The sequence below is a fragment of the Salmo trutta genome, chromosome 23 (assembly GCF_901001165.1).
Source record: "Salmo trutta chromosome 23, fSalTru1.1, whole genome shotgun sequence".
Taxonomy (NCBI): Eukaryota; Metazoa; Chordata; class Actinopteri; order Salmoniformes; family Salmonidae; genus Salmo; species Salmo trutta.
This window is the reverse complement of record NC_042979.1, coordinates 28,294,019-28,321,856: the sequence shown is the minus strand read 5'-3', so window position 1 is coordinate 28,321,856 and position 27,838 is coordinate 28,294,019. Positions and strand designations below refer to the sequence as shown.

The 27,838-nt window shown below is 45.5% G+C and overlaps 2 protein-coding genes across 3 annotated transcripts in view; both read left to right on the top strand.

Moving 5' to 3' along the window:
• Positions 1 to 17,730, top strand: part of LOC115159729 (corticotropin-releasing factor-binding protein) — a 38,019-nt gene extending 20,289 nt beyond the window's left edge. The window contains exons 1-7 of one of the 2 annotated variants that reach the window (XM_029709740.1): positions 12,324 to 12,621; positions 13,006 to 13,099; positions 13,723 to 13,880; positions 14,501 to 14,711; positions 15,638 to 15,786; positions 16,210 to 16,327; positions 17,012 to 17,730. In XM_029709740.1, the coding sequence (XP_029565600.1) occupies positions 12,541 to 12,621; positions 13,006 to 13,099; positions 13,723 to 13,880; positions 14,501 to 14,711; positions 15,638 to 15,786; positions 16,210 to 16,327; positions 17,012 to 17,166 (966 nt within the window). In that variant the 5' untranslated portion in view covers positions 12,324 to 12,540 and the 3' untranslated portion in view covers positions 17,167 to 17,730. Of the gene's footprint in view, positions 1 to 12,323; positions 12,622 to 13,005; positions 13,100 to 13,722; positions 13,881 to 14,500; positions 14,712 to 15,637; positions 15,787 to 16,209; positions 16,328 to 17,011 lie in introns of those variants that run through there. The other variant, XM_029709741.1, reaches the window with a different exon arrangement.
• A 995-nt stretch (positions 17,731 to 18,725) lies between these two features.
• LOC115160288 (early nodulin-75-like) lies at positions 18,726 to 27,838 on the top strand. Its single transcript, XM_029710650.1, has 3 exons — positions 18,726 to 19,632; positions 19,719 to 20,646; positions 27,712 to 27,838. The coding sequence occupies exons 1-3, from the start codon at positions 18,726 to 18,728 to the stop codon at positions 27,836 to 27,838; spliced, it is 1,962 nt and encodes a 653-aa protein (XP_029566510.1).

Sequence of the window (27,838 nt, the reverse complement as noted above, 5' to 3'; positions counted from 1 at the left end):
TAAATTTCACATGCTGTTGTGCAAATGGAATAGACAACAGGTGGAAATTATAGGCAATTAGCAAGACACCCCCAATAAAGGAGTGGTTCTGCAGGTGGGGACCACAGACCACTTCTCAGTTCCTATGCTTCCTGGCTGATGTTTTGGTCACTTTTGAATGCTGGCAGTGCTTTCACTCTAGTGGTAGCATGAGACGGAGTCTACAACCCACACAAGTGGCTCAGGTAGTGCAGCTCATCCAGGATGGCACATCAATGCGAGCTGTGGCAAGAAGGTTTGCTGTGTCTGTCAGCGTAGTATCCAGAGCATGGAGGCGCTACCAGGAGACAGGCCAGTACATCAGGAGACGTGGAGGAGGTCGTAGGAGGGCAACAACCCAGCAGCAGGACCGCTACCTCCGCCTTTGTGCAAGAAGGAGCACTGCCAGAGCCTTGCAAAATGACCTCCAGCAGGCCACAAATGTGCATGTGTCTGCTCAAACGGTCAGAAACAGACTCCATGAGGGTGGTATGAGGGCCCGACGTCCACAGGTGGGGGTTGTGCTTACAGCCCAACACCGTGCAGGACGTTTGGCATTTGCCAGAGAACACCAAGATTGGCAAATTCGCCACTGGCGCCCTGTGCTCTTCACAGATGAAAGCAGGTTCACACTGAGCACATGTGACAGACGTGACAGTCTGGAGACGCCGTGGAGAACGTTCTGTTGCCTGCAACATCCTCCAGCATGACCGGTTTGGCAGTGGGTCAGTCATGGTGTGGGGTGGCATTTCTTTGGGGGGCCGCACAGCCCTCCATGTGCTCGCCAGAGGTAGCCTGACTGCCATTAGGTACCGAGATGAGATCCTCAGACCCCTTGTGAGACCATATGCTGGTGCGGTCGGCCCTGGGTTCCTCCTAATGCAAGACAATGCTAGACCTCATGTGGCTGGAGTGTGTCAGCAGTTCCTGCAAGAGGAAGGCATTGATGCTATGGACTGGCCCGCCCGTTCCCCAGACCTGAATCCAATTGAGCACGTCTGGGACATCATGTCTCGCTCCATCCACCAACGCCACGTTGCACCACAGACTGTCAAGGAGTTGGCGGATGCTTTAGTCCAGGTCTGGGAGGAGATCCCTCAGGAGACCATCCGCCACCTCATCAGGAGCATGCCCAGGCGTTGTAGGGAGGTCATACAGGCACGTGGAGGCCACACACACTACTGAGCCTCATTTTGACTTGTTTTAAGGACATTACATCAAAGTTGGATCTGCCTGTAGTGTGGTTTTCCACTTTAATTTTGAGTGTGACTCCAAATCCAGACCTCCATGGATTGATAAATTGGATTTCCATTGATTATTTTTGTGTGATTTTGTTGTCAGCACATTCAACTATGTAAAGAAAAAAGTATTTAATAAGATTATTTCTTTCATTCAGATCTAGGATGTGTTGTTTAAGTGTTCCCTTTATTTTTTTGAGCAGTGTATTTCAGTTTTTTTATTTTTAATAAATTAGCAAACATTTCGACAAACCTGTTTTTGCTTTGTCATTATGGGTATTGTGTGTAGAGTGATGAAAAAACCCCAATTGAATCAATTTTAGAATAAGGCTGTAACTGTCACGAGCGGATAGAACTGTTTTAGGGTGAGTCAAGCGCAGGAGACTGAGGTCCGTTGGAACAAACTTGATTTAATAAATCCAAGGGCAAAATCCATATACGGCTGGGAGCACAGCAGTCAAAAAGACTAAAAGAAGCTCCGCTCAAAAGGGCAGACGGGGCGCAGCCCGGCAACCCTACTGCCTATACAATAAGTCGTAACCCAAACAATATAACACCACACGTAACAAAGAACAATCCCGCACGAATCCTAACTAAACATAGACTAAATACCCCCCCACTAATGACAAACACGAAACAGGTGCAATCAAAAAACAGACATAACTAACAGACACTGAAACACAGATCGGTGGCAGCTAGTAGGCCGGCGACGACGAACGCCGAGCACCGCCCGACCGAGGAGAGGTGCCACCTTCTGTGGACGTTGTGACAGTAACCTAACAAAATGTGGAGTCTGAATACTTTCCCGACGGCACTGTATGCTGTTGGATTCTGACTTTTAAACTTGAAAATATGAAATATCCTTATTCATGTCACCAAAGGAGGGGAATGTAGAATGTTTACATTTTACCAGGACATGTTACTGTCAGACATCAGGGATCCAATTGGAGGAGAAGAGACTGGTACGAGTCAACATGACAGCCGTTAGTTGGGGAGGAGTGAGCAATTTGGGGCAGAGGTCAGGTTAGATGAAGTGAGGAAGAACATACATCACTAATCTTCTGGTTAGCACCAGAGGTGTATTGCCTGTTCAGATGTGTAAGGTGGAGCTCAGCATAGGAGAAAGGGTTAAATACCAGTGCTTGTGTGAATATGTTCTTTGTCTTATGCAGCTGGGTGAATAAACTTGGTTTACGCTTTACTAATCGTCCGTGACTTTTACTAGGTTAATTTAGAACCTAACAATGTACTGTAGATGTATTGGATTTCCATCACTTTTAACCTGTTACCCACCTTGTTCTGAACCTCGTGTTCTTTTGTTCTCTGTGTCATGCTCTCATTTAAAAAATGACTAGAAACATAGGAGTTCACAAAACATCACTTATTGTTGGTGCTAATGTTGTGACGAAGGTGGAAAGGCAGAAACATCAGCACAGTAAATAAGTGATACTTTGTGTGGACAGTGTGTGGGAGGGAGTTTATTGTAGTTTGAACTATTTTCTTCAACACACCTGCAGAGCGACTACCATATGTGTATTTCACAATGTTGTAATAATGTGACCCTCTCCTACAGTGTCCTACAGTAACCTAGAAGGAGTCATCCAGAGCCACAGGGACATGAGGGTGTTTGCACCAGATTGCTTATGATCAATTACTAGACCTGTCCATCAGAGCTGGGAGGCCTATACACACACACGGACACACACACACACGGACACACGTTCAGCCCATCCCCCTGTGTAAGAGACATCTTTGAAGTAGCATCTTCCTGTTTTTGCACTCATTTAGTTAATTAATAGATAACTAGCCCCGATGTTCACTCACTAACACAGCTTAAATCTTAAACTATATGTTATTTATGTTTGTATTGTGTGTGTGTGAGGGGCCATGTCCAAAACTCATTTAACACATTCGTGTTGATGTTCATCAATCACATCTTAATAGAGAGAGCTAGGATCATAGTTTAACTGCGCATGGTGTGAGTGAACTGTGTGTGTGTGTGTGTGTGTGTCTGTTGTCCCCTGCAGTGTTCCATAACTCTATGACGTCAGAGTATCAGCTGGGCAAGGGGAGATTAGGGGCGAGGTGTGAAGTTTTATTGGGCCATCGTGTGTGTGTCAGTAGGGGCAAGGTGAAAAGTCTAACTGTGCTTGTTTAAATGTAATGTGTCAGATTACAGTGTATCAGTAAACAGCCATAGGAGTTGATAAAGGGAGAGGTGTGGATGGGTAACGTACCTGTCAGTGGACCACATCTTTTATCTGCCCCGCAGGATAAGGCACAAATACTGGCTGGGCATCTTTCAACCACAACGTCCAACATCGACATGGGTGGATGTAAGCTTGAGTTATCTTGTTTTTATGGCCAATATTTTCTTGACATTTTCAGCTTTTTATATAGAAACAACAGAATACAACAAATACAAAGTAATAGGACCCAACAAATACCAATTAACTCACTGCCTGTAAAAGAAAAGGGAAAAAAAACACTCAAATAAAATCACTGGCTAATCAAATCACGCTGGCAGAGGGAATAGGATAAAAACATCAACCAAGATTCTAGAACACAGGAAGAGGGTTGGGCTTAAATGTAACACTCCATTTTCACTGAGGTCTCATGAAACACTAGATATTTACCCCATTTCAAATACTATTTCTCCACATCATTGATAAATCAGAAAGTTTCTCATATGCTGATACAGTACCTAGTAGAGAGAACCATACATTTACAGGCTGTGTGTACCCAGTTTGCATCAGAAGCAGGGAGATCTATCTATATTGGCCATTTCGTAGACACTTTTATCCAAAGCAACTTAGTCATTTGTACATACAGTACATATTGATGTATGAGTGGCCCCAGCAGGTCTCGAATCCACGACCCTTTGTGTTGCAAGCACCATATTATACTGACTGAGCCACACAGGACCATCGTACAAAGGTCAGGACTCACCTAGATTGTACTGGCTGGGAGAAAATCGAATATCGTCACCTATAATAAATGTTATGTTTTCATGAACGGCTGCCCTGAGGTCTTGCACTTTTAGGCACAACCATGAAAGGTGAACCAGAGTGCCATCACTCTCCTTGCATCTCCAAGACTCTGGAATATCCCTCCGCTTAACTCTAAACAACCTTGAAGGAGTCCAGTAGAAACTATTAATGAACTACATCAATCTTGTTTTGACTTCACTGGACATTTCCTTTGAGTTCCTCAATATATTCCAAATATACCAAGTATTATAGTGAGAGGGTTTGGAGGAGTTCTCTTTTCTAATGAATTGAACTCTGGGGGTTGTCTTTTCCAGAATCAATACAAGGTAGCTTGGTGATGTGTGTTTTAAAACAGGTACAAATATGCAGAAATGTACATGTAAGGAAAAACAGCAGACTTTGTTTGTGTTGATAATTAGTATTGAGGTGATGAATAATTATATAGAAGAAAAATAATAATTATATATCTAACATAATGTTAACCACAACTTGTCACTGTAGAGAAAGGACTAAAGGTTATATAATACTGAACTATAGCCATATGTCCTGATTGCTCCTAAACACACTTCCAGCATGAAATCTATGCTGTTTGTCTCGTAATACTGTGACAGAGGGAACACATTGGTTATAGTTATCCTGCCCTGAGCTTCGTTCAATGTCACAATGCTACAAATTGTCGAAATACCCATCTCTGCTAGTTTATCAAGGACTCTATGCCCTGAGAAGATCTGCTATTGTTACGACGCAAACACGCACTCGGTGTGTGGGTCTCTCTCCATCGAAGACTCACCTCTTGTTGAAACTCTATCGTTTCAGCGAGGTGGACAAGGGAAAGAGAAACATATGAGATAACTGAACTGTGTTTTTGACCTCCAGGCTTTCGTCCTACTCCTTCATCGTATGAGGCAGGATACAATATCATGAGATGGATAGATAGTATATTATAGGAGAGGGTAGAGAGTGAGGGGGAATAGTCTTCTGAAGGATCATGGTGTGTCGACTCATAGTGGATGTGTTGTATTGTCTTGGTAGATTTTGCAGGACGTGATTGTTGCATTTCTCTTCCAATCGCCTTGGTTTGAAGATAACTATATAGTGTTGTTAAGAGCAGGGATAAGCAACTTCGATGGGGTGGGGGCCACAAATAATCCTAACTCATCATGAGGGTCCACAGTTGCTCGAGGGTCTGCGTACCCACATCCATACATACAGTGCATTCGGGAGGTATTCAGACCCCTTGACTTTTTCCCACATTTTGTTACATTACAGCCTTATTCGAAAATTTATTAAATTGTTTTTTTTCATCAATCTACACACAATACTCCATAATGACAAAGCAAAAACAGGTTTTTAAAAATGTTTGCTAATTTATTAAAAATAAAAAAATATATAATTTACATAACTATTAAGAGCCTTTACTCAGTACTTTGTTGAAGCACCTTCAGCAGCGGTTACAGCCTCATCTTCTTGGGTATGACACTACAAGCTTGACACACCTGTATTTGGGGAGCTTCTCCCATTCTTCTCTGCAGATCCTCTCAAGCTATGTCAGATTGGATGGGGAGCGTTGCTGCACAACTATTTTCAGGTCTCTCCAGAGATTTTTGATTGGGCTCTGACTGGGCCGCTCAAGGACATCCAGAGACTTGTCCTGAAGCCATTCCTGCTACAGAGATGGTTGTCTTTTGGGAAAGTTCTATCTCCACAGAGGAACCTTAGAGCTCTGTCAGAGTGACCATTGGGATCTTGGTCACCTCCCTGACCAAGGCCCTTCTCCCCCAATTGCTTAGTTTGGCCTGGCGACCAACTCTAGGAAGACTCTTGGTGGTTCTAAACTTCTTCCATTTAAGAATGATGGAGGCCACTGTGTTCTTGGTGACCTTCAATGCTGCAGACATTTTTTGGTACCCTTCCCCAGATCTGTGCCTCGACACAATCCTGTCTCGGAGCTCTACAGACAATTCCTTCGACTTCATGGCTTGATTTTTGCTCTGACATGCACTGTCAACTGTGGGACCTTATATAGACAGGTGTGTGTCAGGTCCAATCAATTGAATTTACCACAGGTGGACTCCAATCAAGTTGTAGGAACAGCTCAAGGATGATCAATGGAAACAGCAGCTCAATTTGTAGTCTCATAGCAAAGGGTCTGAATACTTATGTAAAGAAGGTATTTTCAGTTACATTTCTTTTGTGGCACCCCTCATGGCAGCAGAGATAAAAAATAAAAATAAAAAAAACATTTTAGAGTTCATTTCGTGCAATTCAACAAATTTTGCCACTGGGTGTAGAAAAAATGTTTACATTTTTCAATGGGATGAGAGAAGATTTTGCTAATTTATAACTAATTGCATGCAATTGTACTCCTTTTGCCATGGGGCGAAGAGGAAAATGAGCCGTTTTACAGCTAATCTCCTGCAATTATACAAATTTTGTCATTAGGTGGAGAGAAATGTTTGCAGGTTTTAATATGATATCTGAGTGAGACTGACTAACAAAATCAAGTTTAGATAGTTTAGCGGCCAGCTAACTTAACAATAAATAAAACAATTATACTGAACAAAAATATAAACACAACATGCAATAATTTCAGATTGAGTTACAGTTCATATAAGGAAATCAGTCAATTGAAATAAGTTAATTAGGCCTTAATCTATGGATTTCACATAACTGGGAATACAGATATGCATCTGTTGGTCACAGATACAGTTCCTTAAAAAATAGGTAGGGGCGTGGATCAGAAAAGTTGTCTGTATCTGGTGACCACCATTTGTCATGCAGCGCAGCACATCTCCTTTGTAGAGTGGATCAGGCTGTTGATTATGGCTTGTGGAATGTTGTCCCACTCCTCTGCAATAGCTGTGCGAAGTTGCTGAATATTGGCGGGACCTGGAACACGCTGTCGTACACGTTGATCCAGAGCATGTTCAATGGGTGACATGTCTGAGTATGCAGGCCATGGAAGACCTGGGACATTTTCAGCTTCCAGGATTTGTGTACAGATCTTTGCGACATGAGGCCATGCATTATTATTCTGAAACATGATGTGATGGCGGTGGATGAATGGCACGACAATGGGCCTCAGGATCTCATCACGGTATCTCTGTGCATTCAAATTGCCATCGATAAAATGGTGCCTATACCATAACCCCACTGCCACCATGGGGCACTCTGTTCACAACATTGACAGAAGCAAACTGCACACACAACTCCATACACGCTGTCTACCATCTGCCCGGTATAGTTGAAACCGGGATTCATCCGTGAAGAGCACAATTCTCCAGAGTGCCAGTGGCAATCGAAGGTGAGCATTTGCCCACTGAAGTCAGTTACGACGCCAAACTGCAGTCAGGTCAAGACCCTGGTGAGGATTACGAGCACACAGCTTCCCTGAGATGGTTCCTGACAGTTTGTGCAGAAATTCTTCGGTTGTGCAAACCCACAGTTTCATCAGCTGTCCGGGTGGCTGGTCTCAGTCAATCCCGAAGGTGAAGAAGCTGGATGTGGAGGTCCTGGGCTGGCGTGGTCTGCAGTTGTGAGGCTGGTTGGACGTACAGCCAAATACTCTAAAACGACATTGGAGGAGGCTTATGGTAGAGAAACAAACATTAAAATCTCTGGCAACAGCTCTTCTGGTGGACATTCTTGCAGTCAGCATGCCAATTGCACACTCCCTCAAAACTTGAGACATCTGTGGCATTGTGTTGTGTGAAAAAACTGTACATTTTAGTGACAGTAAGAATCATGCTGTTTAATCAGCTTCTTGATATGCCACACCTGTCAAGTGGATGGACTATTTTTGCAAAGAAGAAATGCTCACTAACAGGGATGTAAACAAATTTCTGCACAACATTTGAGAGAAATAAGCTTTTTGTGCAATTGGGACATTTCTGGGATCTTTTATTTCAGTTCATGAAACATGGGACCAACACTTTACATGTTGTGTTTATATTTTCGTTCAGTATAGCTAACATGGGGTAATTGACTGACTATCGGTGAATGACATAACAAGAGAAAAACTGCTGATGCTCAAACAAGTTTAAAAATTGCACCTTGTGTATTCTACTATTCTAACTCACATGAGTAAGTGGAGACCCTGACTGAGTTCCTAATTAAATATATACAGTACCAGTCAAAAGTTTGGACACACCTACTCATTCAAGGGTTTGTCTTTATTTTTACTATTTTACATAGTTTTGATGTCTTCAATATAATTCTACTATGAAATAACACATATGGATTCATGTAGTAACCAAAAAAGTGTTAAACACAAAGTAGCCACCAAGTAGCTGCCCTTTGCCTTGATGACAGCTTTGCACACTCTTGGCATTCTCTCAACCAGCTTCACGAGGAATGCATTTCAATTAACAGGTGTGCCTTCTTAAAAGTTAATTTGTGGAATTTCTTTCCTTCTTAATGTGTTTGAGCAAATCAGTAGTGTTGTGACAAGGTGGGGTGGTTAACAGAAGATAGCCCTGATCCGAGGGCCTTCTGGGCCGCCATTTGCCCATCCCTGTTTTAGAGCCAGAAGGTAAGGTCCTTGTCTATACCAGGGGTGATTTAGGATTAAACCAATAGTGTCAGGTTGTTCTAATGGAAACTCTGTCTAGGAAAATGAGGAATATTCTGTATTTGTGGAGAGCTACTCAACCCGAGTTTGCCCACTTGACCAAAGTGCAGAGCTGCTATTGTCATTTCATTTCCTGGTAGTGACAGTATTACAGCTGCTCATCCAGATTACATTTGGTCTCTTACTTAATAAAGTGCACATACTGGAACCTGGTCTCACATTTGACCGTAGCCTTGCCTATTTGACGCTTGCGACAGTTGGACAAATGTCAAGAATTAAAGTGAATTTGTGAGATCAGAACTCACCCCACTGCTACCTTCTCAGACGAATAGGGAGACAAAAGAGACTCATCCTCTCTGGGGAAAACAAGTGAATCTCTCCCGTAATAAACCAGTGACATCATAATCACTAAGCTAATGGCAGCCATTTTAATATCAGAGGTCCATTCCGGACATCATCGGAAGTCATGTCTGACCTAAGTGGACAATGAAACGCCTACCCACTTCTATGTCTTTAGCTTGGCTCCTCTCAAGAAATGGGACAAATTACCTGCATAGATGAGTGATTTACTCCAAAGAGGAGGATAGCAGGATCTGAATGTAGCTCAGTTGAGAAGATCAAGAGAGTTCAAATCAGTTCAGTCAGCTTCAAACACAATAGGCCTAGTACTCAATGGAAGAGGGTCAAAATAAAAATGCTTCATATTTTAATACAGTAAATATTCTAATGTCTGCTGCATAGGTTATACAAAATCCGATGTATTTTAAGGAGCTGTGTATGTACCCCATCGAACACATGACCTTGCAAGCAATTACAGTACCTAACCTCTCAGTAAACATGCTAGGCAGACAGAGAGGCAGCATCATCAGCAATTATGGCTAATAGATGCTAACAACATAATTGACCTTGAAATGGCCATTCAGTCTATGAAAAACAACTGTTTACTCTACTATCAGCTCCCCTCAGGGCCCTCTTGGCATTTGTCAATGAAAGTCCACCAAGGACCCTTTATTTTTATGTTGTGTAGGACACAGCCAGAGTACCATGTTTTTATAAAGACAGAAAGAGCCGGTGTACTCAGTGTTTTTACATGGGGCCAGATTTAATCAACTCGATTTTTATTTCATTTCAACATTGGGATACAAACCCCTCTTGGGATTAATCATTTTGCTTCCAAGTGAGTCCACTTACGCTCAGCAAATACCAATTCAAAGCCAACCAAACGAAACTGAGCCTGACAAACCCAACAAGACATAACAATCTTTCCACTGTCAAAGCTCCATAAGGAATGCATTTACGTTTGGACTGAGGCTCACCTGGGTTTACAGAGCATCCCAATCCAGTAATCTGCCTGGCACTCCCTTCGTACGGCAGAGGGAGAGGAAATCACAGGGAACGGAGTGATTTATGGTAAGACAACAACGAGGACCTGCCAAGTGCGTCAGCACTCCAGAAAATCAGCTTTAATAACAATGGAGGGAAGGATTAAACAAGCCAAACACCAGTTAGAATGATTTACCACAGCAATGGTGTGTTGGATCCCGGTGAGGCTCCCCAAGCCTCTCTAAATCACTTGTTAAATTTGGGTCACATTCTGCTAGAGCTGGGGAGGAACTCAGGCAGGCACACAACATGTCTTCTGGACTGGGTGTTTATAGGCTGTTAGGGTGTTGAGGCCCCTAGTCCTCTGTAATGTGAGATGTGGTGTAACGCTCAGTGTGATCATCATGACCCTTCCATAAACTCATGGCACAATACATAGCATCTGACCGTGTTATACAATACATCCCATGTGTAGCATATCCAGCTATAGCATGTAACCATGCCAACCCTACCAGGACTGCACACTTCCTCAGTATTGCTAAACAGCTCAGCTTCAACGGTTCAATGGAAACAGTAACTATGAGTCTCAGAAAAGTACAGTGATGTCACGGTGCAAGGATAAGCTAGCTGACGTTGGCTAGGACTCCAGCCATTGTTTAACCCCCTGGCAGTGTTTTGATTGAGAGAGAAAAAGGACAGAAGGACAGGAGGGACAGGTACAGGAAAGACTAAATGCCATGCCGGGATGGAGCTGACCTTTCTAAATGCCTGGGGCGCCAAGTGGCTCGGAGGGATGGGCATGGGAGGGAGCGAGGAGACTGGTAGGGCAAAATGGAAATCTGGTGAGAAGATAGCCAGTCAGTGACATGCATGGTGTGATCGGTGGAGGTCAAACTCGGATGGCCTGGCTAAACTGATACAGCTCAAGTTACTTTGTAGAATGGCAAGACTGGCTAAACTGTGTTAGTTTAACTACAACTAGTAATAATATACAATCACAAGCTGATCTGAGATGTTTCTACAACTGGTAAATTCAATTGATTGGACATGATTTGGAAAGGTACACGCACATCTATAAAAGGTCTCACAGTTGACAGTGTATGTCAGAGCAAAAACCAAGCCATGAGGTCGAAGGAATTGTCCGTACTTTGCTCTGGCTGGGCCACTCAAGGACATTCAAGGACTTGTCCCGTAGCCACTTCTGCGTTGTCTTGGCTGTGTGCTTGTCCTGTTGGGAGGTGAACCTTCACCACAATCTGAGGTCCTGAGCACTCTGGAGCAGGTTTTCATCAAGGATATCTCTGTACTTTGCTCTGTCCATCATTCCCTCAATCCTGACTGGTCTCCCAGTCCCTGCCGTTGAAAAACATCCCCACAGCATGATGCTGCCACCACCATGCTTCACCGTAGGGATGGTGCCAGGTTTCCTACATATGTGACGCTTGGCATTCAGGCCAAAGAGTTCAGTCTTGGTTTCATCAGACCAGAGAATCTTGTTTCTCATGGTCTGAGAGTGCTTTAGGTGCCTTTTGGCAACTCCAAGTAGGCTATCATGGTTTTCAACACAGGAGTGGCTTTGGGACAAGTCTCTGAATGTTGTTGCCCAGCCAGAGCCCGGACTTTAACCCGATTTCAAATTTCTGGAGAAACCTGAAAAAAGCTGCGCTGCGATGCTCCCCATCCAACCTGACGGAGCTTGAGAGGATCTACAGAGAAGAATGGGAGAAACTCCCCAAATACAGGTGTGCCAAGTTTGTAGCGTCATACCAAAAAATGACTTCAGGCTGTAATTGCTGCCAAAGGTGCTTCAACAAAGTACTGAATAAAGGCTCTGAATACTTATGTAGATGTGATATTTCAGTTTATTTATTTTTTTTGCAAAAATAACTGTTTCTGCTTTGTCATTATGGGGTATAGTGTGTAGATTGATGAGGGATTTTTTTTTTTTTTAATCCATTTTAGAATAAGGCTGTAATGTAATAAAATGTGGAAAAAGTCAAGGGGTCTGAATGCTTTCCGAATGCACTGTATGTGCTTATCACAGTCCTAAGCGCTCAGGCATCTGTCAAAGTGCTCTCTCTGGCTTTATTTCTCTCTCTCTCTCTCTCTCTCTCTCTCTCTCTCTCTCTCTCTCTCTCTCTCTCTGTGTGTGTGTGTGCTCATCTGACAGTCACAGAGTCACAGGCGCACTGTGATTCCTATTGATTCCTCCTTTGCTCTCGTCACAAACACGCTATCTGGGGCACTGTGTATCAATTGATCTTTACGGAGTGCGTTTTCATTGAGAAGCGTGCGGTGCGTCGACCTATAAGAAGGAGTGTGGCTTTGAGCACTGGACCAGACTTTCCCCAGTTCTGTTCTTGAGGTGCGAGGGAGACTCCAGAGAGAGATACTGAGCAATATGGAGGGGACTTTCCGAGAGCAGCTGTTCTTTGTTGTGTTATGTCTGTCAGTTCTCAAGGGAGACGCCAGGTACATGGAGGTAAGCCTCTGGAAGCCCTTGGCCCTTTTACTGACCTGTTTGTTCCCACGTGTTTACTCTACTAGACTTTGTAATAAAAGCTCAATTATTGCCATAATGTGTTCTGTGTAAGAAAAGTTGTTGCAACCTTTTGTACTCACTAAAGTAGGCCTAATGTTCACATTGTACTCACTAAAGTAGGCCTAATGTTCACATTGTGCACTTCTATGCTACTCAAGACGTCTTTGAACATATTGGCTTGATTTATGCATTCTGTAGCTACTAACATTTACTTAAACCCTTGTGTTATCTTGCTTGATGCTATATTGCTGTCACTTGGCCAAATTAGATCTTAACTTTATTTTCTAAATATTAACTAAATGTTTTTCTTTCTTTTTTTTGCAGGAAAATGAGATCACTCCAGAAGGATTATTTTCACTTCTTAATTCAGAACTCAAAAGAGAAATACCAGAGGAATTCATTTACAGCCGACCCCTCCGTAAGTAACTGACTGAAGTAATTTCCTAAAAAACATTATTCACCATAGGCATATTTTACATTTACATTTGCCATTTCATTTACATGGTTGACTTGTGAAGCAATATTTTTCTGTTGACATTATCACACCTTCTAAAATGCAGTTTTTATTAAGGTGTTTTTCATATTTTCCTTCTCAGAATTTGTAATTCACAATTGTGTATGGAATTCTGAAAATAATTAATCATCTAAAATAATACATGTGGGATTTTAATTTACGTAATGATAATCTGTTTATGGCTTTCAAGACCAAATGTGCAGATTGATGAATACTACTTGATTATATAGAAATGCATATTAATTGATTGAATTTTTGTCAGAAATACTTCATAATGTAAAATGTAAACCGTCACTGTGCACAGAATGTAATGTTAACCCTGTCTCCATTCTCTCTCCCTTTCAATGTCATCTCTCTTTCTGTCTCTGTATATCCCACTCTCTTTTCCTCCTCTCTCTGTTACCCCCACACCCATCTCTCTCCTTCTCGCCCTCTTCTCTATCTCTTCCCTCTATCGCTCCTCTTTCTCTCTATCCTTCTCTAACCCCTTCCTTCGTCCTACGTTCCTCCTTTTCTCCCTCTCTCAGGGTGTCTGGACATGGTGGCAGCAGAGGGTCAGTTCACCTTTACAGCAGACCGGCCTCATCTCAGCTGTGCTGCTTTCTTCATCGCTGAGCCCAACCAGGTCATCAATGTGGAGTATGATAGCGTTGACATCGACTGCAGAGGTGGAGACTTCATCAAGGTAACCACACACACACACACACACACACACACCAGCTCTTTCACACCCACATACTGTACGTCCCAAATACTCCACTCCCACCGTCACCTTATCTGACATCAGCACCACCAGGTCCAGGGATAGAGGGGCATTTCTGGAACATTGACGGAATGAAACTTCTGGCAGATTCTGTTGTTGTAATTTGTGCCCAGGTCTGAGTAGTCCTCTTCCCCAGCCGAGAGCACCCAAGGCCAGGCATAATCCCTCACCTCACACCCTCAGCCTACCACTAAAATATATAGCCACTTAACAGATGCCGTCACCAGGGGGAAAATCAAGTATTTTCCTGTGTTGTTTTCTTACTTTACTCTGTAAATCTGTGCTAAGGTTACAGTTAAGTCCCACCCTGGATTTAAACACAGACTGACATAACAGAGAGTCACTTCCTGATTAAAACACCGGCTTAAACGGAAATCACCTTCAAAAGTCAATCACAGTGCACAGGTTGTTCATCTGCATTTATTGGAATCCTGGCCATTTTGCTTACAGAGATAACTGGGTTTGATTGAATGGTTTTGATTAAGTCCACATCTCTCTCCTCTCTCCCCTCTCCTTTCTCCTCTCTCCCTCTGCTCTTCCAGGTGTTTGATGGCTGGGTGATGAAGGGAGAGAAGTTCCCTAGTTCCCAGGATCACGCCGTGCCGCTGATGGAACGCTACGTAGACTACTGCGACTCCGGGACTGTCAGGAGAACCGTACGGTCATCTCAGAACGTTGCAATGGTGTTCTTCCGCGTTCACACCATCGGCAGCTCCTTCACGCTGACTGTCAGGAAACCCATCAACCCTTTCCGTGAGTAGAGACCTGCACCAGCCTGATGGCCAGTCTTACTGTTAATGGCATTGAGGGTTTTACTTATATACTTAGTGTCCGAATATAGCGTCCGACAATAGTGACTCGATGTATAGATAAACATGCTGAGTTAAATGTGTGTGCTGGAGTACTTTAACAGCTATCATTGATGATAGACCCTAATGCCTGTCTCATCCATTAAGTGTGCTAACATTGGGCAGGATGCCAATGTACTGTTTTAATGCTTTATCACATGCTATAATGCCAGGGTAGTGTGTTAATGATTTAGTAACACTTTAGGTTGTACAAAAGTGTTATAATGCGAGGGTAGTGATGCATGCCAATACTGTCTGTAATAATATTATTGTCGCTGGATCATGTTAATGAGAGATTTCAGAGTAAGTTGTGGCTAAGCATGTGTATCTCAACTAAGTATTAAGATCAAGGGCGCGCAGCAGGGATGTTTTACTACATTTTAGTCATCTAGCAGATGCTCTCATCCAGAGCGACTTACAGGAGCAATAAAGGTTAAGTGCCTTGCTCATGGACACATCGGCAGATTTTCCACCTAGTCGGCTCAGGGAATCAAACCAGCGACCTTTCGGTTGCTGGCTAAATACGCTTAATAGATAGGGTACCTGTTATGGTACAGAGAGTGAAGGCATTTCAAGCACCTAGCAGTGTGTGTTCTCTAGCTGGCATATGTACCAAGCACAAAGCTGCCTACTTCTAAGTCGTACATGTTTCTGTGTGTGTGTGTGTGTGTGTGTGTGTGTGTGTGTGTGTGTGTGTGTGTGTTTTGCATTTGTTTACTAAACAATTTTACACAAGTACTGTAAATTGATAAATGCTGTGCTATATGAAGATCAACATGTATGAAAAGTCTACAGACACTCATACCACCCTACCCACCCACCCCCCCACAGCCTGTAATATCATCTCCCAGACACCAGAGGGCAGCTTCACCATGGTGATACCCCAGCAGCACAGGAACTGCAGCTTCTCCATCATCTACCCCGTGGAGATCAAGATTGCTGAGCTCAGCCTGGGACACCTCAACGACTTCCCCATCAAGGTGAGCCCTGAGCAGGGACATCACCACATAGAACAGAGCTACTCACATCTGAGCCTGGAGGTCTGCAGCACTGTTATTTGGTTGATTAATGCCACTCACTGATTGGCCAGAGATTCCACTCACCATGCATCACAGGTCTAAATCAAACAGTTCCTGATTAGAGGGCAAGAATAAAGAAAACAGCAGGGCTTCTGGCTTCAAGGTCCAGATTTGAGTAAAGGGGGCTTAGATGTTTAGGCAGTTGTAACGGATGTGGTTTAGTGAACTACCCTGCCAAAGACCTAAAGACTTGTGTTAGCTCCCAGTGATGATGAGGGGATGCTTTGAGTCATCAGAGGGATATGTGTAAAGACAGAAAAAAGAAGGGTATGAAGGGAAGTAAAAATGCTTGTTAATCCACTGAGCTGATCTCTTTCTCTCTAGAAGTCCATGCCAGGCTGTGCTGGAGCAGGGGACTTTGTGGAGCTGCTGGGAGGGAACGGGATGGACCCGTCTAAGATGTTCCCAGTAGCTGACCTCTGCTACAACTTCAATGGCCCCGGTGAGCAGCACCCACATCCACACCATCATCCACACCATCAGCATCACCACCATCATCACCATGCTGACTAGAGTAGAGCTTTACTACCCACACCATCACTATGCTGACTAGAGTAGAGCTTTACTACCCACACCATCACCATGCTGACTAGAGTAGAGCTTTACTACCCACACCATCACCATGCTGACTAGAGTAGAGCTTTACTACCCACACCATCACCATGCTGACTAGAGTAGAGCTTTACTACCCACACCATCACCATGCTGACTAGAGTTGAGCTTTACTACCCACACCATCACCATGCTGACTAGAGTAGAGCTTTACTACCCACACCATCACCATGCTGACTAGAGTAGAGCTTTACTACCCACACCATCACCATCCTAATACTGTATATCTAAGCCTACATAGGCAGCCCAATTCTGATCTTTTTTCCCACTAATTGGTCTTTTGACCAATCACATCAGATCTTTTCACATCAGATCTTTTTCAGAGCTGATCTAATTGGTCAAAAGACCAATTACTGAAAAAAGATCAGAATAGGGTTGCCTGTATAAATGCAGCCTAAGAGTAAATCTTTATGATCCATTGTTGAATGGAAAGTCTTATTTTTGCTGACACACTCTCCAACCTGTTATTCATGTCTGCCAGTTTTTTTCTCTTTCTCCTTTCCTCATCCTTCAGCCCAGATGAAGATAGGTTGTGACAACACGGTGGTGAGAATGGTGTCCAGCGGTAGGTTTGTCAACCGGGTGGCGTTCCAGTACCGGCTGCTGGACCGGCAGGAGCTGCAGAGGATCAAGGTGAACAGTGTGGAGGATTTCTGCTTCACTGGCTGAGCTCTCTCTATCTATCTCTCCACCTCCTATATCTACCACCTAGCTAATGGGGACCACCCATCACTGGCTGCCAAATCTACCATGAGACTGATTACAGAAAAAAATCCTGAGGATTGCCATAATGTTCTGTTCTGTACTCCTTTTTGAATTTAAAGAGATTGATTTATTTTTTACCTCATTAGTTTTTTTTCTTCACTATATGTTAAATGAATTGTGGCTGGCGCTCAAGCTTAATAAAGTGTTATTTTGTGTTTGTGGGCAGTTCTGCTATTGGTTTGATTCCGTCTTTATGTTGTCTAAGTTGTGTGATTATATGAATGCCAGTGAAAACACACCTGTGAGGGTGTTAGCAGGGTGTTTTGGTTCACGTTCTTTACAAGGAAGGGTGTAGAAAAATGGAATGTTTCTTTCTATTTATTTTGTGAGACGATGTGTGTCGTTTTGGGACTGTGGCCGGAGGCAAGTGTTCAATAGAGTATGCTAAATACATGTTCATTGCTGTTATCTATATTTATTTGTATCAAACTATTTTTTTGTAATAAAACTGAGCCGCATGATAAAGCACTCATTGGAGCTGATAATTCATTTAATTTTCTAATCAGTTAAATTATACAGAACTAAACAGGGTCTGCTGTGAGGGAGAATGCTAGGAGGGTGGTGGGGGGGACGCAATGAAGAGAAGTGGACGATATCGGCATCAGTCACGTCTCAACCTAACAAGAAAAGCCACTCCAGTTCACCATTACACTGAAATATCCATACATTGATATTGACATTAATTAGATTTTAATAAGATTTGAGTTCTTGAGACTTGAGTTCCCACAAATAGCACTGTAATATCAAAGTCATTCCATATCTTGAAGAGATATCCTTCCAGTTCATGCTTACATTTAGATTAGAATGTATTAATACTTTAAATTATTCGTACATTGATTTGGAGTATTAAACCACATCGCACATCAAACAAACCAATAACACATTATCTTGATGAGCCATTTTTAGAAGCAGGCTACTTTGGATATCAAGGGTCCAAGGTTAAAAGCTTTATTGTTAATTTAGGGTCGTGTGTGTGTCTGAATGCATACACATTTATCAGAAGAGAGCTGCTCTTATACATTTCTCAGAGTTAAACTGGGATGCTTTGACTGTCGCTGTTGGACAGAGAGTTGAGATGAGCTGCAAAACAACCCTATGTTATGAAGCTACATATCAATGTCATAACAGTGACTTAACAAACATAATAAACAGCTCTAACCTCTCATACCATTATTATGGAAGAGAATAAGGAGAGGACAAGGGAGGTGAAGAGAAGAAGGCAAAGAGAGCAGAACAGAGGAAAGATGGAGAGCAGGAAAAGAAGAGGGAAGGAAGGAAAGCAAAGGAGAGAAGGAGGGGAAGTGAGGAGAGGAGGATGAGAGAGAAAGAGAAAAGGAGGAAGGAAGAGGGGATATAGTTACTTTTAGCTGTTCTGGCAGATAAGCTGCAATTACCAGCTTAGTCATACATCACAGTTTAACCTCGTGTGTGTGTGTGTGTGCATATAGGGAGGACAGCGGAACATGGTGTTGCTGACAAGCGCTGGCTTGATTAAAAGTCAGAGTGTGTATTATCACGGTGAGACACCTGCCGCACCACACAGCCCCACACCGCACCACCCCCACCGCACCACCCCACACAGCACTGCCCCCAACACACCACCCCACACCGCCCCACACAGCACTGCCCCCACCAACACCACCCCAAACCGCCCCACACAGCACTGCCCCCACCAACACCACCCCACACCGCCCCACACAGCACTGCCCCCACCACACCACCCCACACCGCCCCACACAGCACTGCCCCCACCACACAGCCCCACACCACCCCACACAGCACTGCCCCCACCACACCACCACACACCGCCTCACACAGCACTGTCCCCACCACACCACCCCACACCGCCCCACGTAGCACTGCCCCCACCACACAGCCCCACACCGCCCCACACAGCACTGCCCCCACCACACCACCCCACACCACCCCACACAGCACTGCCCCCACCACACCGCCCCACACAGCACCGCCCACCCCACACCGCCCCACACAGCACCGCCCCCACCACACCACACCGCCCCACACAGCACCGCCCACCCCACACCGCCCCACACAGCACCGCCCACCCCACACCGCCCCACACAGCACCGCCCCCACCACACCGCCCCACACAGCACCACCCCCACCACACCGCCCCACACAGCACTGCCCCCACCACACCGCCCCACACAGCACCGCCCCACCACACCGCCCCACACAGCACCGCCCCCACCACACCGCCCCACACAGCACCGCCCCCACCACACCGCCCCACACAGCACTGCCCCACCACACCGCCCCACACCGCACTGCCCCACCACACCACCCCACACAGCACTGCCCCCACCACACCACCCCACACAGCACCGCCCCACCACACCGCCCCACACAGCACTGCCCCCACCACACCACCCCACACAGCTGCCCCCACCACACCACCCCACACAGCACCGCCCCCACCACACCGCCCCACACAGCACTGCCCCCACCACACCGCCCCACACAGCACCGCCCCCACCACACCGCCCCACACAGCACCGCCCCCACCACACCGCCCCACACAGCACTGCCCCCACCACACCGCCCCACACAGCACTGCCCCCACCACACCGCCCCACACAGCACTGCCCCACCACACCGCCCCACCAGCACTGTCCCCACCACACCGCCCCACACAGCACTGCCCCCACCACACCGCCCCACACAGCACTGCCCCCACCACACCGCCCCACACAGCACTGTCCCCACCACACCGCCCCACACAGCACCGTCCCCACCACACCGCACCACACCACCCCACACAGCACCACCCCACCACACCGCCCCACACAGCACTGCCCCCACCACACCGCCCCACACAGCACTGCTCCCACCACACCGCCCCACACAGAACTGCCCCCACCACACCACCCCACACCGCCCCACACAGCACCGCCCCACACAGCACTGTCCCCACCACACCGCCCCACACAGCACCGTCCCCAACACACCGCCCCACACCGCCCCACACAGCACCACCCCCACCACACCGCCCCACACAGCACTGCCCCACCACACCGCCCCACACAGCACCGCCCCCACCACACCGCCCCACACAGCACCGCCCCCACCACACCGCCCCACACAGCACCGCCCCCACCACACCGCCCCACACAGCACCGCCCCCACCACACCGCCCCACACAGCACCGCCCCCGCCACACCGCCCCACACAGCACCGCCCCCGCCACACCGCCCCACACAGCACCGCCCCCGCCACACCGCCCCACACAGCACAGCCCCCACCACACCGCCCCACACAGCACCGCCCCCGCCACACCGCCCCACACAGCACCGCCCCCGCCACACCGCCCCACACAGCACCGCCCCCACCACACCGCCCCACACAGCACCGCCCCGCCACACCGTGTGGCCACTCTATTTTTATTTTATTTTATGTATTTTTATTTTATTTTATGTAACCTTTATTTAACTTGGCAAGTCAGTTACGATTAAATTCTTATTTACAATGACGGCCTACCAAAAGGTGAAAGGCCTCCTGCGGGGACGGGGTTCTGTGTTTAAAAATAAAAAATTAAAACAATATAAATATAGGATAAAACACACATCCCAACAAGAGAGACAACACTACATAAAGAGAGACCTAAGACAACAACAAAGCATGGCAGCAACACAACATGACAACAACATGGTAGCACACAACATGGTACAAACTTTATTGGGCACAGACAACATCACAAAGGGCAAGAAGGTAGAGACACCAATACATCACACAAAGCAGCCACAACTGTCAGTAAGAGGGTCCATGATTGAGTCTTTGAATGAAGAGATTGAGATAAAACTGTCCAGTTTGAGTGTTTGTTGCAGTCGCTAGCTGCAGAGATTTGAAAAGCGTAGCGACCCCGGGATGTGTGTGCTTTGGGGACCTTTAACAGAATGTGACTGGCAGAACGGGTGTTGTATGTGGAGGATGAGGGCTGCAGTGGCGGTTCTAGACCATTTCAACTGGGGGGGCCAAGCTGGGGCCAGTTGTACTGTTAGAGTGGCCAGTTACATTAGACGTTATTGTTGCCATATCGTTTTCTTCACTGCATTAGCAGGCAAAAGACCATGTTCATAATCATCATCGTTGCCACTGTCTAATAACGGATGTAAAAAAAGAACGATAGCAAAAATTTGTTATGTAAAAATTATTTCATACTCCACATTTAGGGGGGCCACAAGGGGGTCCAAAATTGTTGTCACTGGCCCCCCTGCCCCCCCAGAACCGAGAGTGAGGCCTAAGAGGGTTTTATAAATAAGCATCAACCAGTGGGTCTTGCGACGGGTATACAGAGATGACCAGTTTACAGAGGAGTATAGAGTGCAGTGATGTGTCCTGTAAGGAGCATTGGTGGCAAATCTGATTGTGGAATGGTAAAGAACATCTAGCCGTTCGAGAGCACCCTTACCTGCCGATCTATAAATTATGTCTCCGTAATCTAGCATGGGTATGATGGCCATCTGAATCAGGGTTAGTTTGGCATCTGGGGTGAAAGAGGAGCGATTACAATACAGGAAACCAAGTCTAGATTTAACTTTAGCCTGCAGCTTTGATATGTTTTTTTTTTTCACCTTTATTTAACCAGGTAGGCTAGTTGAAAACAAGTTCTCATTTACACCTGCGACCTGGCCAAGATAAAGCAAAGCAGTGCGACACAAACAACAACACAGAGTTACACATGGAATAAACAGTGTGTGCAAATGGCGTGAGAAGGTAAGGAAATAAATAGGCCATAGTAGCGAAGTAATTACAATTTAGCACATTAACACTGGAGTGATAGACGTGCAGATGATGATGTGCAAGTGGAAATACTGGTGTGCAAAAGAGCATAAAAGTAAATACATACAATATGGGGATGGTAGGTAGATTGGTAGGTAGATTGGATGGGCTATTTACAGATGGGCTATGTACAGCTGCAGTGATCGGTTAGCTGCTCAGATAGCTGATGTTTAAAGTTAGTGAGAGAAATATAAGTCTCCAGCTTCAGCGATTTTTGCAATTTGTTCCAGTCATTGGCAGCAGAGAACAAAACGGATGGCACTGTGATAGACTGCATCCAGTTTGCTGAGTAGAGTGTTGGAGGCTATTTTGTAAATGACATTGCCGAAGTCGAGGATTGGTAGGATAGTCAGTTTTACAAGGGTATGTTTGGAGGCATGAGTGAAAGAGGCTTTGTTGCGAAGTAGGAAGCCGATTCTAGATTTAATTTTGGATTGGAGATGTTTAATATGAGTCTGGAAGGAGAGTTTACAGTCTATGGAGACACATAGGTATTTGTAGTTGTCCACATATTCTAAGTCAGAACCGTCCAGAGTTGTGATGCTAGTCGGGCGGGCGGGTGCGGGCAGCGAACGGTTGAAAAGCATGCACTTAGTTTTACTAGCGTTTAAGAGCAGTTGGAGGCCACGGAAGGAGAGTTGTATGGCAATGAAGCTCGTTTGGAGGTTTGTTAAAACAGTGTCCAAAGAAGGGCCAGATGTATACAGAATGGTGTCGTCTGCGTAGAGGTGGATCAGGGAATCACCTGCAGCAAGAGCGACATCGTTGATATATATACAGAGAAGAGAGTCGGCCCGAGAATTGAACCCTGTGGTACCCCCATAGAGACTGGTCCGGACAACAGGCCCTCCGATTTGACACACTGAACTCTGTCTGAGAAGTAGTTGGTGAACCAGGCGAGGCAGTCATTTGAGAAACCAAGGCTGTTGAGTCTGCCGATAAGAATACAGTGATTGACAGAGTCGAAAGCCTTGGCCAGGTCAATGAAGATGGCTGCACAGTACTGTCTTTTATCGATGGCGGTTATGATATCGTTTAGTACCTTGAGAGTGGCTGAGGTGCATCTGTGACCAGCTCGGAAATCGGATTGCACAGCGGAGAAGATACGGTGGGATTTGAAATGGTCAGCGATCTGTTTATTAACTTGGCTTTCGAAGACTTTAGAAAGGCAGGGCAGGATGGATATAGGTCTGTAACAGTTTGGGTCTAGAGTATCACCCCCTTTGAAGAGGGGGATGACCGCGGCAGCTTTCCAATCTTTAGGGATCTCAGACGATACGAAAGAGAGGTTGAACAGACTGGTAATAGGGGTTGCAACAATGGCGGCAGATCATTTTAGAAAGAGAGGGTCCAGATTGTCTAGCCAAGCTGATTTGTACAGGTCCAGGTTTTGCAACTCTTTCAGAACATCTGCTATCTGGATTTGGGTGAAGGAGAAGCTGGGGAGGCTTGGGCAAGTAGCTGCGGGGGGTGCGGAGCTGTTGGCCGGGGTTAGGGTAGCCAGGAGGAAAGCATGGCCAGCCGTAGAGAAATGCATATTGAAATTCTAGATTACCGTGGATTTATCGGTGGTGACAGTGTTACTTAGCCTCAGTGCAGTGGGCAGCTGGGAGGAGGTGCTCTTATTCTCCATGGACTTTACAGTGTCCCAAAACTTTTTGGAGTTAGAGCTACAGGATGCAAATTTCTGTTTGAAAAAACTAGCCTTTGCTTTCGTGACTGACTGCGTGTATTGGTTCCTGACTTCACTGAAAAGTTGCATATCGTGGGGACTATTCGATGCTGAGAGAAGGACAGTGCACCGTCTAGCCATACTCCCAAGTACTTGTAATGAGGTGACTACCTCAAGCTCAAAACCCTCAGAGGTAGTAATAACACCTGTGGGAAGAAGGACATTATTTTTACCAAATCGCATGATCTTTGTTTTGGAGGTGTTCATAGGAGAGGTCAGCTCAATCCATCAATCAATCACATTTATTTATAAAGCCCTTCTTACATCAGCCGATGTCACAAAGTGCTCTACAGAAACCTAGCCTAAAACCCCAAACAGCACGAAATGCAGATGTTGAAGCACGGTGGCTAGGAAAAACTCCCTAGAAAGGCCAGAACCTAGGAAGAAACCTAGAAAGGAATCAGGCTCTGAGGGGTGGCCAGTCCTCTTCTGGCTGTGCCGGGTGGAGATTATAACAGAACATGGCCAAGATGTTCAAACGTTCATAGATGACCAGCAGGGTCAGATATAATAATCACAGTGGTTGTAGAGGGTGCAATAGGACAGCACCTCAGGAGTAAATGTCAGCTTTTCATAGCCGATCATTCAGAATTAGAGACAGCAGGTGCATTAGAGAGACAGCCCAAAACAGCAGGTCTGGGAAAAGGTAGCACGTCCAGTGAACAGGTCAGGGTTCCATAGCCGCAGGCAGAACAGTTGAAACTGGAGCAACAGCATGACCAGGTGGACTGGGGAGAGCAATGAGTCATCAGGCCAGGTAGTCCTGAGGCATGGTCCTAGGGCTCAGGTCCTGCGAAAGAAGAGAGAGAGAAAGAGAGAAAAGAGAGAGAGAATTAGAGGGACCGAACTTAAATTCACACAGGACACCGGATGAGACAGGAGAAATACTCCAGATATAACAGACTGACCCTAGTCCCCCGGCACATAAACTATTGCAGCATAAATACTGGAGGCTGAGACAGGAACGGTCGGGAGACACTGTGAGTATATGACTGTATCATCTGCCTATAAATGGATGAGAGAGCTTCCTACTGCCTGAGCTATGTTGTTGATGTAAATTGAGACAAGCGTGGGGCTGAGGATCGAGCCTTGGGGTACTCCCTTGGTGACAGGCAGTGGCTGAGACAGCAGATTTTCTGACTTTATACACTGCACTCTTTGAGAGAGGTAGTTAGCAAACCAGGCCAAAGACCCCTCAGAGACACCAATACTCCTTAGCCGGCCCACAAGAATGGAATGGTCTACCGCATCAAAAGCTTTGGCCAAGTCAATAAAATAGCAGCACGATATTGCTTAGAATCAAGGGTAATGGTGACATCATTGAGGACCTTTAAGGTTGCAGTGACACATCCATAACCTGAGCATACCAGAGAGAATACTATACACATCAAGAAAGCCAGTCAGTTGATTACTGACAGGTTTTTCCAACACTTTTGATAAACAGGGCAAAATAGAAATAGGGTCAGATGTTTTTTTGGGGTGAAGTTTAAGGAGCTCCTTTAGCACCTCGGACTCAGTGACTGCCTGCAGAAAGAAACTTTGTCGTGGGCAGGGGAAAAAGAGGGAGAAGCATTGGGGATAGTCACATTAGAAGGGGTGGGAGATGAGGAATTGTTGGACGGGCAAGAAGGCATAGCTGAGTCAAAAAGGAATCCTGACTTAATGAAGTGGTGATTAAAGAGCTCAGCCATGTGCTCCTTGTCAGTAACAACCACATCATCAACATTAAGGGACATGGGCAGCAGTGAGGAGGAGGGTTTATTCTCCAGGTCTTTAACCATTTTCCAGAACTTGGGGTTAGACCCACAGAGAGAGAACTGCTCCTTAAAGTAACTAACTTTGACCTTCCGGATAGCCTGAGTGCACTTATTTCCCTGAAAGATAGCCAGTCAGCTTGAGTATGCGTGTGCCGAGCCTTTCGCAAATGCAATTCTTGAGGTGGAGTAACTCTGCAAGATCACGGTCGAACCAGGGGCTGAACCTGTTTTTAATTCTAATTTTCTTTATGTGGGCGTGTTTGTTAACAATACCATTGAAAATATCAAAAAAGAAGGTCCAAGCGTTTTCGACAGAGGGGATCAAGCTGATTCTATACCATTTTACAGAGGCCAGTTCATGAAGGAAGGCTTGCTCATTAAAGTTTTTTAGCAAGCGTCTATGACAAATCAGGACAGGTCGTTTCACTGAGTAGCCATTATGAACACAGGCTGTAAAACAGTGATCACTAAGGTTATTACAGAAAACACCAGACTGATACCTATCAGGATTATTTGTGAGGATAATATCGAGGAGTGTAGCCTTTTCTGGGTGTTTGGAGTAATACCTTGTGGGATTGGTAATAATCTGAGAAAGATTTAGGGAGTTGCTTTAGGATTTAGGATTTAGATTTAGGGAATTGCTTTAGGACTTGGTCAGGTGGTTTAATCCATAAAGGCCTGATTGGTGGAGTAATGCAGAGATGGTTGTCCTTCTGGAAGGTTCTCACATCTCCACAGAGGAACTCTGAAGCTCTGTCAGAGTGACCATCGGTTTCTTAGTCACCTCCTTGACCAAGGTCCTTCTCCACTGACTGCTCAGTTTGGTCATGCGGTCAGCTTTAGGAAGACTCTTGGTGGTTCCAAACTTCTTCCATTTAAGAATGATGGAGGCCACTGTGTTCTTGGGGACCTTCAATGCTGCAGAAATGTTTTGGTACCCTTCACCAGATCTTTGCCTCGACACAATCCTGTCTCAGAGCTCTAAGGACAATTCCTTCAACCTCATGGCTTGGTTTTTGCTCTGACATGCACTGTTACCTGTTAGCCCTTCTCTGTTCCCCACTGTCTTTGGGTTAGTAATCATTTGTAGAGTGCCTCTATTTTCCCTCAGCATGCATTTTTTCACTATTCTGAATGTCTAATCCTGAGTCGAATTCAATACTGTGATTGTAATTTTGTCAAATTACCATCATAATAAGAGTTCATAATGGATTATATGTTCTTCTGAAATATGAACACAGAAACATCTTGAACTCGTATTTTGATGGTGACTTGGACTTACATTTTGCTGGTCTCGGTCTTGACTCGGTCTCGCCCCCCTCTGGTCTCGGTCTTGACTCGGTCTCGCCCCCCTCTGGTCTCGGTCTTGACTCGGTCTCGCCCCCCTCTGGTCTCGGTCTTGACTCGGTCTCGCCCCCCTCTGGTCTCGGTCTTGACTCGGTCTCGCCCCCCTCTGGTCTCGGTCTTGTATCGGTCTTGCTTTAGGTGTTCTCGAACACAACACATTTATTATGTGACTTGTTAAACACATTTTTACTCCTGAACTTATTTAGGCTTGCCATAACAAATGGATTGAATACTTATTGACCAAAGACATTTCCGCTTTTCATTTTTGATTAATTTGTAAACCTATCGAAAAACATAATTCCACTTTAACATTATGGGGTAGGCCAGTGACACAAAATCTCAATTTATAAAATTTTAAATTCAGGCTGTAACACAACAAAATGTTGAAAAGTCAACGGGTGTGAATACGTTTTGAAGGCACTACATCACACATCAACTCGGTACTGGTACTCCCTGTATATAGCCATGTACTCATAATCATTATTGTTAATCATTATTTTTAGTCAATTTTGAGGGTTGAAAAATCATCCCAGTCTGCACTTCAACAGTTTGAACTAATCCAATGTCATCAGGACATTGGATTATCAACATCCATTTTCTCCCTGACTGTTTAAGAGTGTATTTCCACTGTATCACTGGACTTTAATCTCTCTTCCTCCACTGGGTTGTGTCTCTCCTCCTCCTCCTCCTGCTCTCTTCCTCTCCAGTATCACTTGCTATCAGCAGGAGCCATTACAGCTTTTCTCATCTCCTCTCTGGTGTATTTTATCCCCTCTCCTCTCCCATATCTCTAATTCTCCTCCCTCCTGACAGTGGCCCCTGTTGTATGCCCCCCCCCCCCCATTCCCCCATCCCACCCTCTGACAGAGTGACTCTGATCGGGCAGGGAGAGCAACATGGCCAGGGCCTCCTGGAGCCTTATCTCCAGATAACAGTGTAA